The 17532-nt window shown below is 42.6% G+C and overlaps 1 protein-coding gene across 4 annotated transcripts; it reads left to right on the top strand.

Annotated features, from left to right (window-relative positions):
• The first annotated feature begins 518 nt into the window (after positions 1–518).
• AGT (angiotensinogen) lies at positions 519–14094 on the top strand. Of its 4 annotated transcripts, none has more exons than XM_064648847.1 (5): positions 519–612; positions 6187–7021; positions 10537–10801; positions 11237–11381; positions 12368–14094. In XM_064648847.1, exons 2-5 carry the CDS (start codon positions 6226–6228, stop codon positions 12557–12559), a joined length of 1398 nt encoding a protein of 465 aa, XP_064504917.1. In that variant the 5' UTR covers positions 519–612; positions 6187–6225; the 3' UTR covers positions 12560–14094. The 4 variants fall into 4 exon arrangements, with proteins under 4 accessions (XP_064504917.1, XP_064504915.1, XP_064504916.1 ...); XM_064648845.1 differs by lacking the exon at positions 519–612 and adding an exon at positions 3156–3290; XM_064648846.1 differs by lacking the exon at positions 519–612 and adding an exon at positions 3640–3867.
• Positions 14095–17532: the final 3438 nt, after the last annotated feature.

Below are 17532 nucleotides of genomic sequence, written 5' to 3'. Positions count from 1 at the left end.
CGGAATAAAATATTTACTATTGTCTCCACACACTGAATGTTACATAGCTCTTCCCAGAACAATCTGGATCAATGAGAACACTTTTTGACAGAGTGGAGACGCAATGTTCTTTGGCAAAAGAATCAATCGAAATTCTAGCTCGGACAAAATAATTTTCCCATTCAAGACCAAATTACGTGCTGCTGGCTTTAGGGTTAGTGTTCCTCTGCCAGGGTTAAAATTTCTGAAGCCTATCTGGCAGTATATACAGGAAGAAGTAGTAGAGCACCATACACGAGAAATTTTCTTGAGGCAGGGAAATGCTTCCACATTAGCACTTCAGAAAAATAAGGCTGACCAGGAGATCTGATCCCTTTGAGCACAGTTGCGAGGGAACCCATAACCACAGCACCAGTGTTTTTCCACCCCTCTTTGCTGGCTCTCAGCAGCAACCATGAATAACAAGCAGGAAAAACAGAGGCAGGTTTTGAAGAGAAATGAGGGCAGAGGAGGGGGGGAGGGAGGCGGGCCCATCTTATGCAAGAGTGGGTATAAAAGGGGGAGCAGAGTACCCCTCCAAAATTGCAAAGAGTGGGGCAAAAGGAGAGCACGAACCTCATCGCTGAAGAACAGGTTTGAGTGGTCTATGTTTCTTTGTACCTTTATTGTGGCTGTTGCAGGGAGAGATTCATTAGGAAATGTGTGGGCCATGAGTTAGTTTTGCACAGGGGATGCTTGTAAGAACAGCCTTTCTTTCACCTTTGGTTCCTTTTTGCCAGAAAGCTTTTTGTCCAAGTTTGGCCCAAAGCAGGTTTTCTGGCACAGCTCTCTTTAGGGGACAAAATCCTTGGCCAACAGAGCTGAAGGGCAGGATAGAGACTCTTCTTTCTGAAGTCGAAGCTTTATCTTTAAGTGCACACTCATTCCTAAAACCATGCCAACTCAATAAGAAAAAAGCCTCACAACAGAATCCACATCTAGTAATTGGAATAATGCTCATGCACTCCTGCTTAAAAATGGCTCAGAAGTAAAATGAAAGACTAACTGTAATTACATACTACCAGGAGAAAATATGTTGCGGGTGTGGCAGGCTATGTTCTCCATAGTCTGAAACCTTCTCCTTTGGTAGAAACTGTTAGAAGATAAAAGACAAAGATCTAAGAAGTGCGCTAGTGTGTGATGCATCTTAATAGGGGAATATTAATTGAGTGAGCATAAGTGATTGGCAAATGAGGGGAGAGCTGTGTCTGAGCTTTGTAGTAGGGCGTGAACGTAAGGTGAAATCAAAGGTTCTCCCTCATTACTGAAGCCGGCCAAATTCCCGGTGGTCTGAAGCAGGAGGAGCACTGTGGTGAAACCAGGACACTGAATATTTCCTCATGAAATTTTTTTTCTGGAGAAAGCTGGGTATTATAATTTGATGACTTTATGGATGGGGGGAGGAGGGCAGGGAAGAGTGGGGAAGATAGAATTCTGTGCTTCTCAAGGGCATTGACAATTTTTTTACTGACAGAAAACAATAGAACTGAGTGTGCAAACACCAGAAGAGACCCAAAGGTCAACTTGTCTGAAAAACCTGAGAACATTCAACTAAACTGAACTTTGTTTTGTGTGACAGAGCCACCAAACCACCATGCTGGAGTTATTGTTCAGGTGCCTCCTGCTCCCCCTCTTCTGCAGGGCAACATCCTCTGCAACCAGGGATGCCTGACTTAGGGCTGGTACCTATAGCAAAAGAAGACCACCAGCTGCAGCATAGCTTGGTCATGACCTGCAGGGGAGCTGGAAGTAGGAGATACCTGAACAACACTCCCTAAGGGTGCTACAGCACAGGGGCATAATGATTTCAGGGAAAAAAAAATACAGTGGCTGCATGTTTTGTGACTTCCCCTTCCAGGGTTTATTGTCCACAGCAAACATGTAAGTCTGGCAGCTGTACTATATGTTATTAGCATCACTTGTAGCTTATTAGTCAAAGGCAATAATTCTTTTTAATAAGGATACTTTTCAGAGTTTTACAGAACACAAAGTGCCCTTCACTGAAACAGCCGTCATTTGTGTTTCCTCAATACAGAGAGTAACCTTAGTATAGAGAGTGCCCTCAGCCAGGCTGGGTTTGCTTTTTCCCTGTATTCAGGCCTCATCTAGGAGGACACAGTAGATCAGCTGTAGCTCACAGACCTGGCATTGTCTGGCCATTTGTGCACGCTGCAGATGCCTAGTGCCTCATGGCAACCCACATGGGTGGTGGTGCTGGAGATAGAGATTTGGCCTGTGCTCATGTCCCACCCACACCTCCCCTGGCCTCTAAGGGACCAGCTGTCTCCCCCAACCTGCCTGCAGGAAGGACTCTCTAGGGGAGAGAGGAAAGAAGGGGGATTGCAACCTGAAACATATCTTGTTCTCTTAACATTTAGCTGAACAAAATGCATTTTTCACAGAGGAACTACTTCTCCTATTGTCTGTATACGTAGATGAGCTGCATGCATTTTATACCTGTCTGGAGATGGTACAAATGCTCAGAGACTGTTCTGCAGCCAGAAGCTTATTTAACTGAGATGCTCAGGCAGCAAGAGGACAAAACGCCTTGAATATTTCAAGCTGTTTGTTTAAGCCTTCAGTGCATGATGGCATCTCATACAAGTCTGGGCTCAGAACCACTTTCAGACCTCATTAGAGCAAAGCTAGTCAGTTTATTTAAATGAAAAGCAAGACTGCAGAGACTGAAATTTCCCATCTCTTTGGCATTAGGCACCTGGCACACAGCCCTTGGGCTGGCAGGACTCAGCTGTCTCTGTCTCTACCTTCATCTCCACCAGCTCCACTGGCCAGGTGCACTGAAAACATCAGTCTCTAGAGCCTCTCTCCTTGAACCCAACATGTAACTGGGCACTGCAGTACAAATCATGCCTGACTGGCCCTCTAAAATCAAAGCATAGATGACAAATCCGCCCTACTCCTGTTAGAGCCATGGAATTATAATTACTAAGCATAACAGGGGCACTGAACGAGACCCAGTGTAACCGTCTAAACATTATCCCTGTTTTGATTCAGTGTTAATTTGCTTAAAGAGGAAGAAGGGGCACACCAAAATTGGAAGATAGTTTCAAAAGCAGCAGAAAGATCTCTAAATCCCACCCTTTTTGCCAAATAGGACTTGGAAGGCTGAGACTGAGAGGGATGAAATCTCTATGATCCAGCTCTGGCAACCTTATCCATCTGGCTCTTGTCTCCTTTCCAACATATTTTGTTTTGAAGAGGAAAAAGAACAAAGTTTTGACATTCTGGACAGATCAAGAGGGAAAGAAAGGGTAAAAATGGAGAGTTTAGTCACTTTACTCTGTAATAACATACATGCCTCACACACTGATGGGTACCGAGGCTGCAAGGTAGAGATTAAAGGTGCTTTATCCAAGAAGACAAAAATCTCGTCCAACTGTACAACAAATATACATACAAAGAAATCTGCATTCCTTTCAGTCTGGCATAAAATGAGCTATTTTCAGCTCCTGTAATCAGTTATTCTGCATAGTAAAATGCCTGTGTCTGTCTTAGTAAATGTGTAACTGCAGGCTACACAGATGTGCTGGGTCTGGTTAAAGGTTGTGTATCCATCCCTGGAACTTTCTACACAGCTGGTGTTAAGCTGGGCTCAGGTTTCATTGGGCCCTGTCTGGCCTGAGCTCACTTTTTTCAGCCCCCCAGCCTGTGATGTAAAGTAGCTTTGCGCAATGCTGCTGCAGACATGTAGAAAGGGCCCTCCGGTAGAAAGGGCATAAATCCACCTGCAGTCACACCACCCCAGGGGGAAGAGGTACCGTGGGGAGCTCGCCTGAGGGGTTACAGTGTCGGAGGGGCAGTGGAAGGGCTTCACACACCAGGACAGAGGCAAGTAAGCACTTGGATTTTCTTGGAATGCTAATTTTCAGCTCAGGTGTTCATGCTTTTCTGAAGGGCTTGGGGCTGTCTTCTTTAGGGAAATAAACCAGGCAGACTTTCCACAGATGGTTCTTAGCATAAGTGCTGGCAGTGAGAACTGCTCCTCTTGCTTCTGCTCATGAGAAAAGAGCTGAACTGGGGGCTCTGGCAGCTGTAGGGAAGTAACCGCTGGGCACCAGTGGCACGTAATGGCACAGCCTGCCTGGGTGGCACAGAGTGACCCTCCCTGCTGCTGCAGGAAGGATTAGGAAATGCCTCAAAAGAATTGTATATGGAGAGAACAGTGTGGACAGTGCTTCTAATCTGTGGCTTTTTGGTTCATTTTCCCGAGCTGTCCCAATATCAAAAATGTATCACATAGTCTAGAAATTCACCAGCACAGTGGATGGGCTGTCTGTGAAAATGAAGTTGGGAAGGCATCTCCAAAGATAATTTTTTAACTGGTCACCTGCTGCCAGCAGGGCTGGGGAGGCAAAGAGAGGACAGGGAGCAGAGGGAACAGCAGCAGAACTGTGCTGCCTGTAAAATAATTTAGAGGATGAGGTGGGACACAATGGGGTAGAACAATCCTTGGATGAAGGCACAGGGCCAGAGATCTACAGCAGGTCCTCCCCTTCATGCCTCTGGGGAGCAAACAGTTTCAGGCCTTATGTGCAGGCACTCTCTAGGAAGACGCTTAGACATCACAGCAGCAGAAACTCCATTTTCAAACCAAGCTGTTAGAAGAGTCTAAAGACTGAGAATGTAGATGTGCACATGAGCAGGCATACATACTTTGCAAGGTATGTCTAGTTGTCAAGCATCTGCACATCTCAGTTTTTGGAGGAGCAAGAGAGTAGTGATACTGCAAACTGGAGTATTATTAGGCATAAAACACTTGGGGACCCCTCAAGGGAATTAATATGTTTATACATTGTAAATCAGGCTGGGAAAGTGCCGGGTCTTTGGCTGGATTTAAACCCAAACACTTCTACCCTGTGTAAATTAAAGTGCCGGTGAGACAGACATTGCTCTGTGTCCTCTCAGAAGGCTACTGGAATTACAATATCTGACAGACTGGTGTGACTTGAAATGTCTTGGAGAACGCAAGCAGAGAGCAGAGCTTCGGTGCTCACAAGGCTTATAGCATTCTGTCCATTCAATGAGCTCTGCAGAAATTGGAAAGGGCTGAAGAAGGTGAACAGAGCTGCAATGAACAAGAAATTAATAGTAGAATAAAAATACAGCTCTGAATAACAGAATTTTGGCCAATGATAAGTGTTATAGATGCATAATTTTCAACATATTTGGATTTCAAATACAGAAATTAAAAGTCATATACTGGAAATCCAAGAATGCTACTGCAGAACTGTTAGTTATCAAAAAAATAGATATAGGAAAAGTGAGAATTCTAAAAATGTAAAATTTGTCAGTGGGTATACCTCTGTGTGTCTGTTTATGTGGACCTATGACTTTCTCATTCCCAATATGCACTAGATCCTTTGTGCCAAAACACCAGTGACATCCACATACAGTGAAAATCTCTGCTTCTTGTCAGGAAAAACAAGAGCAGCAGGTGCTCTTTTACCACAGGAGAAGACTGTGTGTACAGCAGAGTTAAACTCAGCTTACCCCTTCTAACTCTGTACTCAGATATAAAAGGTGTTATGAAAATGGTTTCAGTGTTAGCACATCTGTATAAGGGAGCCTGGAGTGTGTTTGCCTAGAAGCTAGAATGAATGTTTGCACTGGGCTATGAAAATGTAACATGCTCTATTAGTGCCAAGTATTTTGCTGACTAGACATACAAAAGAGGATTGTTCCATGTTTGGACCTTAAGAGAACTGGTTTCCAAACCCACTTCCTGCATAACAGCAAGGAAATGGCTTAGCCTGTCCATGTGTCAGCAAGACTCAGTGTGGCAGTTTGCAGAGATAGCTCTGACCAGGTCCCAGGAACAAATGTTGTTGCATTATTATAATGTTTTGCAGAACTAGCGTGCTCTAGTTTGCAGGTCTAACTAGCCTGTGCAACCATATTGCTTGCCATGCTAAATTGTTGGGGTACTGCAGTGGGTAATGGAGTCACATCTGCGCTTAGCATTTCCCCACCTGCTGCCATTGAAACTGGTGTCCGTCTCATCCTGGGCTTTTCAGGGAACAGAGTCAGACCAGCCACCACTAAATACTGAAATTCCCACCTTTGTAAGTCCAATGCAGCACTAACACCTCATCCTGTGATTAAGAGACTGTACTTAAAACAGGCTGACCAATCTTCTTTTCTCCTCAGTTTTTCTTTCAGCAGACACCGTGGAGGCAATTTTCCAACATGAATCTGGTAGCAGATCTTCTCTGTTTGTTGGCTTGCCTTACCCTGGTGACTTGTGACAGGGTCTACGTCCACCCTTTCAATTTGTTTTCTTTCAACGAGAGTGACTGTGACAAGCCAGAAAAATTGGTTCAGGAGGGAAAGATGAAAACTATTGTCCCCGTCTCCATTGAGTCTCAAACCACACCTGCCTACGAAGATGACTTGAATGACAAGGACACGTTGGAACCCCCGAGCCTAAATAGCTGGGGGAAGGAGGAACCAGGCTACATGAAGGACTTGGTGTACATCCTGGGAGTGCGGTTTTACAGCATGCTGCGGAAAGCGCGGCAGGGCCAAAATGTGCTTCTGTCCCCAACCAGTCTTTACAGTTCCTTGGTGTCTTTCTACCTGGGTGCCTCAAACCAAACAGCACTTGATTTGCAGGGTTTGCTGGGACTTGTTCCCCCCTCTGGAAACCCTGACTGCACTTCCAGGGCAGTAGGAAGCAATTTCCTTTCCAGCCTGAGGACAATCGAAAGCCTCATGAAGAGTAGAGACGAGGAGCTGCTCTTTTCCAAGACACTCTGCCTGTTCTCTGCCCCTGGAATACCTTTATTTGAACTGTTCATGCAGGACTTGCTCCACTCTGCTGATGCTTTCTACGCCCGAGCTGTTGACTTCACAAATCCAAGTGAGGCAGCAAAACAAATAAATGCCTTTGTGGAGGCCAAAAGCGAGGGCCAAAGCAAGTGCTTACTGACAGATATCGATCCATCTGCAGACCTGCTGTTTGCGGTGGACGTCTGCTTGGCAGGTATGAGGCAGCACTGCTTATTTTGGGAGCAGGCAGGGTGAAGGGCAGGCAGTGTGGCCCTGCTGCCAGGAAAGAAGCAAGGCCACTCCTGGCCAGTGGTGAAAGGGAAGGGCTCAGATGAAATGCTGGACCACTGCTCCCCACCACTGTGCTGGGGGTCCTGCCTGCACTCTGCCACAAGCCAGCAAGGGCAATGGGAAGGAGGTGGAGGGAGATGGTGTTGCAGAAATTTTCCTTGTCCAGGAAGCTAAGGATTAGGAAAGGTGTGGGAAGGTGCATGAGAGACAATTGTGCAGCATTTCTGACTGCAAAGGAACTAAAAGTCATGAGAGACCTCCATCAAAAATGATCAGGAAGTAGCTTTAAAGGAAGCCAAAGAAATACTTTTCCCGAGAACCTGTATTTCCACAGGGGAGCTGGGGGTAGAAGGCCAGAGGTAGATACAAGAAAGGCTAAAAAATATAATGGACATGACTTGTCTAATGGCTATTAAACATAGAGGTCTGGAGGCAACATCTTGCTCAGGAAGCAACAAAACAAGCTATCAGTTATGGAAGCGAGGAAGAATATACAAACCTGGAAGAAATAAGGCAATACCTTAGTCACCTAGGGTCATTCCATGCTGCTGTCCCAGAAATTTCTCTGCACTACAACTGAGCCTTCTCTTCTGAGTGGAGATGCTTTCCAATATCCTTGTGACTCAATGCAGTACCAGAGACCACACAGTTTAGACAGCTTACCTACCCTGTGACAGTATCTCAAATAAACTTGCAGTGAGCCCTAAGTTTCTGAGTGGGCCTCTACTCTTAAAGGTAGAGTTGTGGTGCCCATGAAATCCTTTCATGCCTCCATCTTCCTACCTCTAAACTGGATATCAGGTTTTCTTTGCCTTTCACGGGTGCTGTCTTTACTTGATCCCAGCTCCTCAGGGAGCTGTGAACATCAGCTTTGTCTTCAGTGTAAGGTCGAGCATAGAGATGATACTGCAAAAATAATTCTTGTGTTACAGACTTGAATGTGGTAATAAGATCAGTTTTCCTTTAGCAGAAATTTTTTTTGTCTTCTTCTGTATTGGAAACTTGCAATTTTTATTAGCTTAGGAACACATGCTTGAGGGTCTGAGTCACTGGCTCAGCTCTACTACCTTCTTTCTCTGAGAAGGGTGCACTTGAGATGTACAGTCTCCACACATGGGATAGAGAAAGAACAAATTAATTAGTTAAGTGACTCTTTTCTAATAAACACAGGAGATGACTTCAGCATTTTCTTTGTCTTTTGGTTGTGAAGGGGCAACCATGACAGCCAATGCCGTTACACTCGATATCTGTCCCTATAGCTGCAGAAAGGAAAAACTAAGTTTTTTTTCTCTGAAACACGATATATGCTCCTGAGATGCTATTAACAGCCACAGTATCAATGAAGTGACAGAAATGCATATAAGACAACAGCTAAATGTTCCAGTGGTCTCATCTGTTCTTCACTTGCACACAGTTTTTTTCATATTTGTAGACTTGCTGCTGAGCAGGGCCTGCCATTTAGAATCCAATGCAGAACATCAGGCACAAGTTTCACTGATAGACTTTGTGTTTAGTTGTTTGGGTTTTTCCTTTTAGTTACAAAAGAATTACAAAGCAATGTATAAAAATAGCACCGTGGGTCTTCACAATCTTAAGCACCTCTACCTTCTGCTGGTTAAACTGTTTTTAACAGATAATCCTCAACAGCTTCAGTTTTAACTAGAAATTTGTTAAGATGCTTTTTGCTTTTTTTTTTGCTTCTAAGTAAGAAGCCATAACTTTTCACAGAAAGTCATCCTCTCTTTAGGCTTGTCAGGCCAGCATGAAGCCTATATTACAGAACATGGAGATCATCACCTGAAGCAGAGAGGTCCAATGTTTCTTTTCTGTACTCCCAAGTTAGTACTGCAAAGTACTCTTTTACCCTCCCAAGCTACATCTTTGCTCTGTGACTGACAGCCTTTTCCACTTCAGTTATCTTCCCTACAGTGTAGACACATTTCTTTTCTGCTTCAATATGGTTGCTGAATGGTTGCCCAAACCCAAGGCTTCTTCGATGTCCTGATGCGAGAGATCTCACTGTAAGAAACCATTTCTTCCAATGTGTCAGCTATCACCTTCTATAGAAGGAAACAGTCATATTAAGATCTTAACATCTTTTAGAGCACTTTCAGGAGAGTTTGCACCACCCAGTTATACATTTGAGAGCACAGATGTCCAGACCCTCACCTAGCAGGGAGCCATTTCAAAAGCAGGGGTGCTGATTATCCATTGTTCTCAACTGGCACAATGTTAAGGGACTCAGTCCCAAATTCAGTAGCAGAGCTTTGCAATTCTGCAATATTTTCCCAAGATTACTTAAAAGCAATTACAGGTGAACATCTCTACTTCTTTATTCTTTGTTTTGCTTACACTTTTCCCATCTCTACCTGCTGCTTCTTTTGGTGAAGTTAGAGTAGGTAAAGGTGTCTAAATGTTCTTTTCATGCAAGCTCATTTAAGAGGCAAGTGTTCCTATGCAAAACCACTTACCACCTATTAAATATGTTAGGGTGCAGCATTTATCTGGATTTATTGGAGAATAGATTAGTTAACAGTACAGCTGGACCAGCTCCTATTTTAATTAATGTACCAATATTAATTACATTAATGTAAGGAGTTCCTTTCTTTATTACTAAATATACATCTGTTTTCCTAATTCCCTAATTCCACCAAACAATTCTGAGATTTCTGATCTTCGCCCCCTCGCTGACACCAGTTGTTTCTTCAATGCTTACAGGATTATCTGCCTAACTGGGCAGCAGCACAGATCTATGGCTGTGAGCAGATAACATGTTGAAATGCAAAGCTGCATAGAAATAGTGGGAGGCAAGAGCGAGGTTTCCCATACTAGTGAACCAGGAAAGAAGCTTCTGTTAAGGTTTAGTAAATGTTCAACCTCCTTGGCTCAACCAACATTTTGGTGTTATGCTTACAACCTTCCCCATTGGTTTGTAAGATTGTGAAGGGTGAGACCTCAGGCAGAATTTGTGCTGTCTTCCCTCTCCCAAGTCCACCACGCTGCCTGAGGGTGCTCCTGCAGCAAGGGCTGGCCCTGATGGATGTGCTTCCAAACGTGCCATCATCACTGCTTGAGGGATGGACAGGAAATCCTGTGCAGACCCTCCGCACAGGCCTCTGAGCCCTCGAGGGGCCACGTGGCAGCCTGCGAGGAAGCAGACAGCCAAGCAAGCAGAAACACTGTGCCCAAGAAAGGCCACAAAGCCAGTAGAAATACAGCAGCTTTGGTCACAGTGGGTCCCTGTGCTGTGATGCACCAGAAGACATATTAAAGGGAGGATACATATGTTTACAGTAGTTAAATGTGATTTTATACTCACAGTCCTTCTCTAAGGCACAGTGTGTTGTTTTTAAACAAACATATATGCCAGCTAAGGGGCAGAGGGGAGGAGGGAAGAAAAAGAAGAATCAATTTCTTCTTTCTCAATCTGTTTTTCAGTGAAGGTTAAGCAAGCCTTCCAGCTGAAAGAGCCTCAGGAGTTCTGGATGGATTCAAACACAAATGTCTTGGTCCCTATGTTGTCCATCATGGGGACATTCCAGCACAAAACTGATGCCAGTGGGACTTTCTCTGTGGTGGAAGTCCCCATCAGCAAGACGGCACTGCTGGTGCTGCTGCAGCCCATCAATGGCAGTGACCTGGAGCACGTGGAGTCTGAGCTGACATGGCAGTCCTCAGCCTGGCTTCAGCGGCTGTCCCCAAGGTAGGGATGAACGGGTTTGGGGTCCACCACACAGGCCTGCCTGCTTGCTGACAGGGGTTGGATCCAGCCAGGGAGAGTTTACTACCGAACACAAAGAGAAAACCCTGCAAACCCTAAGGCCGCACTTCAAGGGAGCTCAACTTTGGTGGGGCCTTTTACCTGGGGTATTTCCAGGAAACAAGCAAGTACCTTTGCAGAGCTGACCCATGAAGTGGTATGATCTGGGCTTTAATAGAGTACCCAGGGTGAAGTCAGGGTGAGTTCACACTTGGAAATAGTAACAAGGCACCCATTGGTGTCTGTCCCCACATACAAAGCACTTCTTGCAGCTGTTTTCACAGCTTCCACCCATTCCTCAGGACTGCCCAAACACCATGCTTTCACAGTGGAGAACAAGCACTCACTTGCCTCTCTCTTTCCCGCTCTTTTCTGCAGAGAAATTAAATTAACGCTGCCGGCGTTAAGAATAGAAGACAGCTCTGACCTACAGGAGCTTCTTGCAGATATGGAACTGCCGGCACTGCTGGGGAAGGGGGCAGATTTCAGTAAAATAAGCAACACCAATCTAACAATTGGAAAGGTACAGTACCTCTTACTGGCACTAAAAAAAAAAGCATGCTTCCTGCACAGTTTTAGCCTCATAAACTGAATAAATTTACCTAGAACAAAGCAGTCAGACCCATGTGGGGGACATATTTAGTAGGAGACTTGCAGTATGACTGAAAGATGCAGATATTCCTTAGATTAATTTATCAGCAGCAATAGGTTTGCCCTAAACTGCTTAAATTTCATCACTACAGCGTACAGCATATTCAAGATCTGAGTGCTCTAGGCCCTGTACATAGAAATTAGACTGCATTCAGTACTACCTCCAGTTCAAACAGCTGGAGCACATAGTAGAGGATGCAGCTACTGGGCTGTTGACGGTAATCCTCCATCACTTAGGGACTACTCCCAGAAATCACAAACACAGAGATGCATGCAGCCCACAGCCTCACCTGAAGAAGGCTCCAGAGTTCAAGCCTCAAGGGGAAGAAGGGAGAGCTTAATTCACAAAAAGAAGGCATATTACATTCCAGAAGTATAATCTGAGTACCTTTAATTTTATTTTTAGAATTTTAGTGCCCCACCCTTGGAAGTTCTGTCAGGGGCTTCAAGATGTCCTGGTTTTGGCTGGTAGTTAATTTTCTTCTGGTTAGTGCTATGTTTTGGATTTAGTATGAGGAAAGTGTTGATAATACACTGGTGTTTTAGTTGTTGCTAAGTCAGGGAAGGAATGAGTGAACAGCTGTGTGGTACTTAGGTGGCGGCTGGGGTTAAACCATGACACAAGGGTAACAGGATTACTTACCAACCAAGTGTACAAGCAGTTGTACAGCTTTTTCTCATGTTACAGAACAAGTACTCCAGCATCTTTTTAAGCATCCATGGAGTGTAATGTGCTGCTTACAGTTGATCTAAGTTATTGATTGCTTCATGTGCTTTATAATTCACTCAGACTCCTATTTGTCTCTTCACTATCATGCTCTGGTGACTCTAGAGTTACTTGTATGTTTTGCCTTACAGGTAATAAATAAAGCCCTTTTCAAACTGACCAGTGATGAAACAGATCAGGCAGAAGATCCTGCAGCACAGAAGGAAGATGGGGTGTACCTGGATGTAACACTGAACAAGCCGTTCCTTTTTGCTGTTTTGGAAAAGAAGTCAAGGGCAATGCTTTTCCTTGGCAGAGTAACAAACCCTCTGCATGAGGTTTAAATGGAAACACAGGGGATAAGAAAGGAAGGGAATGATGCCATTTCCCATCACCATTTTCTTATTCATTGGCTATTTTTGTGATGTTGTTGAGTGCTCTACTTAGAGATGAAGCAGTTAGTGTTTGAAATACAGCTTTTTGAAAGCTAACACATTGCAGCATTTCATCCTCATTCATTAGTTTCATGTGAGGTGACACACTCTTCCTCCAGCTTCTCTTTTTATTCTCACTTTATCTCCCTTTTGCTCCCAGCTCCCTTTTTTGATGCAGTGGGGCAGGGCAGCATTTCGATGCAAGGCATCAACTTTAAAAAACAGTTTTTTAAGCACAAACAGCATTTACTATAGAAAGGTATAGAAAAGGACCTCTTCATTCTTCAAGAAGCTGTTTAAATTTTTTGTTTGGTAAGTTTTGCAAGAGAGACCGCCTTTTACATTACAGTGAAAATTTTGCAATTATCCACAGAAATTTCTAGCTTCATCAGCAACATTTTCCTTTAAAAAGCTGTCAACAGCACAGGCAGGCTTTGCTTGTCCCACTGAGACAAGATTTTTTGCCTTGAAAGCAAAACCACGCTTAGAGGAAGTTTCTTGTTTCTGCAGCCCAGACGGATACATTAATTTCCTAACTCTATGGAAATGCTAAAAATAGGGCTTGGTAGCATTAATGAACTGTGATGGATAAATTCTCAGAGCGGGACAGAATTATCTCTGATTTTTTTAAGGGAAAAAAAAAAAAGGCCTACTATTCCAATACAGTTGCATTCCTTAGATTACATCCTAACCTGCAAGGCATTTATTACCACTTTGTAGTAAAAAAAGACACTACTGGATAGATCCCAGTTCTGTAAACTTTAACAAATCCAAACCATATGTTCTTTAAAAATAGCATTAATGGCAGTAATATATATTAGTATAAATGGTGGATGTGGTGCTGCTACTTGTAAATAAAATTATTACAGTGGTCAAGTCCAACTCTTAACAGACTTTGAAATACTAAAGTGGAACCACAAATTTTTAGAGGACTCTTGAATTAGGAACTGAGGAATTGGGAGATAAACCTTGTTACTAAGGAAAGCCTCCCAGTGAAACAAGGATTTCCACCTCTCATCCCTAGATTTGTCTTTAGCGCTGATGGCGTTTAGAAAATAACTGCAAACTTCTCGGGCATAAGATGTTAGATGCATCCTATAGAGCACAGCAGTTCATTATTATCCACAGTGCTCCAAATGTCTATCTAATCTAAATGCACTAATGCCAGCAGCTTGCTATCGGTGAGGTATGTATGTGACAGATCCTTCTAGCTTAATGGAGACTGCTATGACATTATAAATAAAATAAAATAACACAAATCCCAAGAATACTAGGATTTCAAGTGCTATGATATAGCATCCATGTTTATATCCAATCATACTGTATGTATTTCAGATGCTCTAACATCTAAATATTGTACTTGTATTATATACAGAAGCAATTAACTAAAAATATACAGAGATGGATAGATGCAAATAAACCTACTTCAAAGTTTCTTTGCCACAGTTCAGTTGGGATTTTGCCCCTAACTACATCCCTTGTTCTGGCTTCTGAAATCTGCTCCAAGTCAGATTCATGTTTTTAAGACAGTAAGTTGCATATTATCATGCAGTACAGCTAATGGTATAGCTTTAAGCACGAAAGCTTCATACTAATTAAAAAGTCCATGCTAACTTAAATGTTATCTCATTTACTCACTGAAGTCAGAAGGTAGCCTCAGCTACAAATAAAACTTCAGACCACAAAATGTTCCATTTCTATGATACAGATGGACAATACCGAAAGGAAGACCCTGAAAACACTGACGGAAAGTTTGCAGCAAAATGCCATTACTCCCAGGTGTGGCCTGCATGCTCTGGGGACCCCATACCCTGTTCAGTGCTTACAGGCAGAAAAACAAACCAACCAATCCACCATCTACCAAACCAAACACACTTTTCTGAAAACAAACTTTGTGGTGAAGACCACTTCTCCACTGACACCCTAGAAAAGAAAAGGAAGGAGAAAAGGGCAGAAACAGGGAATTAAAAATATAGAACAGAACAAGTTCATTATTACTGATGGAAAAAGGAGAGTAAATATTCCACCATATTGAGTGATCCAACCAAATATACGTACTGCTAGTTATCTTTAGGTGATGAAGTTAAAACAGTCTGGTCTACCACTGCTATAACTTACAAAGTTGAGAATGCAGTTACCATTTTAGAGGAAAACATGCCGCTGCTTTTCCCCTCCTCAATATTATACAAAACCTGTTCCAGCTAAATTCCTTCCAGGATTAGAAAGGCATATCAAGTTTTCTAAAGGTCTTAGAATGGAAGAAGAAAAAGGCACAAAATCAAAGCTGCATTACTGTCACGAAGTGAAGTGCACTTAAAAAATTACCTAAGGAATAGAAGAAAGAGGATTAGTGGCAGAAGACACCTTCATTAGAACGCACTTACTTACATGGTAGATCCTCTCCTCCTCACTGATCCACAGTATCTGAAAAAGCTAAAATTTGTTTCACCAAAGAAAAAGCCAATTCACACCTCTTCTTTCTTTCAACAGAGGTATCACATAAATTCTTAACTGATGTCATATTCCAATGAAAGAAAATTAAATGCTATTCAAGTGAACAAAAATAAAAGATGGGGAACTGACACAGAACTTGTGATGGAGACATTTACAGCAATCATAAAACCATTCAATAATTTTGATTTGCTAGACAATGTTATTTCCTGTCCAGAAACTAAAGCTGGTCTTCAATGAAAAAGAACAGAATTCAGCCTATATCCTCAGCAAGCTGATAATGACATGTGGGAAGCATTGTTATTGCAGGACAATGTCGGAAATCTCATGCAACTTAAGGTGAAGTAACCCCTTCATGCCCTTTTGGTTTGGTACACAGACTGCATCCTTTTCCCTTATTTTGGAGGATAAGACAGCTTTGTTTGTATCCTCACTCCCTAGTATGCACAGATCTCAGAATTTGCTACTTTTGTTACAGATGTTACAGAAATTTAAATGTATAGATACATTTATGTATCATGTGTGTATAGACAGACACATTCTGAAATAAAAAGTTGCACGATGCATTTACAATACTACAATCTTAGTCTCAGCCTACAACTTGCATGTCCATTTTATAAGAAAACATTCTTGAAAACAACAGTAGCTAGTGGTAGGAAGATGTCTCTACTTTCAATTCTTAATAAAAGCAAATGAAGAGGAGTGGGGAGACCAAACTTTCGGGTTCATCATTTAGAAATCTGGAAAAATATAATACAGAAGTTCTTGTTCATAAGCAGTAAGAGTTATGTCCATTCCGTAGAGTGTGCCTAAGGCTGAAGATCTCAATGTCCCTGAAGGATCTGGGTATTTGGCAAGTTGGTTCAGTTTGCTGTTTTTCTTCAACAATAAATTTGGATGCTCCCTCAGTTGTTTATGTTGCCATGAAAAGAGAGATGCTAAGCAAATTAGAAGAGCCAAATCCTGCTCTCCATTACTGGGACTGAATCCAAGTACTACCACATAATTTTAAGCACTGATATTTTCCTCACTGCCCTCCTTATAAAATTAATTTTAGAAAAGTCATAATAGCCACCTATCCTAATTGCTTCAAAAGCACCATGATCACACAGTTGTGTCTTCTCAACTAAACTATGGTCAGTTCTCCAACAGTGAGGAATAAAAAGCCTAAATGCTGTGAAAGGTTTGCTCACTACAGCTTCAATGCTACATTGCTATGTATCTCTAAGTACCCAGAAAATTTCCATCATCTCAGCTCCCGCATCCAAGCTCTCTAAATACAGTTATTTTTAATTAAGAAACATGAACTAGAATTCCAGGGCTAAACTTTCAAGGTTTAAACAAGGTAAAAACACCCAAACAAACAAAACAATCAACCAAAAAACCAACCAAAAAACAAACACCACAAACAAAATCTTCCTTCGCTCATACGGGGCATTCTCCAATTTGAAAGCCTCAAATTCACCCCCTACTGTTCCCAGACTCTGCTACCTGTCCCTCACCTATAAAAAAGAAGAAGCATCAATAGGCAGATCACTCCAGGTTCAAGAGAGGTCTTTGTTAAGCCTTCTACCATTTTAAACCCTGGTAACACCTTCAAATTTCCTGCTATATAGAGATGCACCTTGTACTGATGTAACTAGGTTTCAAGTTACCAGAATTCTATGTGTACTCACGTGAGTACTAATAGACAATATAATACAAATCAGAAATATGCCAGTGGCGAATAAATTCTATCTTAGTGAACTAAGTTTTAGTTTGAAGGAAAACAGGTAGCCTGAATGTAATAACCTGTAAGCTACTTATATTAAAAATTATTTTCAAAACTTCAATTATTTTATGAGCTTTTGTCATGCAGCACTTCTCAACAACGTGATCCATGAAAAAGCCAAATCAGTAAAATGAAAACATTCAAAAACCAAACGAGAGCTAACCATGCCCCATGATGAGGGAAAGCAAGTAAGTGCAAAGCAGTAATGAGAAACAGCAGAATCATGTTCCTGTGAGCACTTCATTCCAGAAGAGCTGGAGTAAAGTTTGAAAGTTTTTGACAATCTGTAAGGAGTTAAAGAGCACAGTTGCCTGTCTCAAACACTGTCAAGGCCACAGAAGCAACTTCCCATAAGATAAGCCACCACAGTGGAAACTTGAGATAAGTACAGAAGGGAGGAATTTGTGACACTAAGGCCCTGATTCCAGACCTGACAGAGGTGAAATCTAGTTAGTACATCCCGGTTAATGCATCTGGACAAAAATTCCCCACTGTGGCAAACTGTGGGAAAGGCCACAAATGCTCATACACATATCACCAGTCAAGCAAAGATGACGTCAAGTTATGGACAGAAGGCACCAACAACCCCCGAAGTGCCCCCAGCATGATTTCTGGGGCCTTCCACCAGAGAACTGCACGTGATCCAGTGTTGCATCAGTGT

The sequence above is a fragment of the Pseudopipra pipra genome, chromosome 3, assembly GCF_036250125.1.
Source record: "Pseudopipra pipra isolate bDixPip1 chromosome 3, bDixPip1.hap1, whole genome shotgun sequence".
Classification (NCBI taxonomy): Eukaryota; Metazoa; Chordata; class Aves; order Passeriformes; family Pipridae; genus Pseudopipra; species Pseudopipra pipra.
The sequence above is the reverse complement of the archived record's forward strand: the minus strand, read 5'-3'. Positions and strand labels throughout refer to the sequence as shown.

Excerpts from the sequence above, each read along its gene's own strand:
- AGT (XM_064648845.1), top strand. The coding sequence starts at position 3,171 with ATGATCCAGCTCTGGCAACCTTATCCATCTGGCTCTTGTCTCCTTTCC. Across the intron at positions 3,291-6,186 it reads GATCAAGAGGGAAAGAAAGG|TTTTTCTTTCAGCAGACACC; the intron begins GTAAAAATGGAG and ends TTTTCTCCTCAG. Across the intron at positions 11,382-12,367 it reads CCAATCTAACAATTGGAAAG|GTAATAAATAAAGCCCTTTT; the intron begins GTACAGTACCTC and ends TTTGCCTTACAG.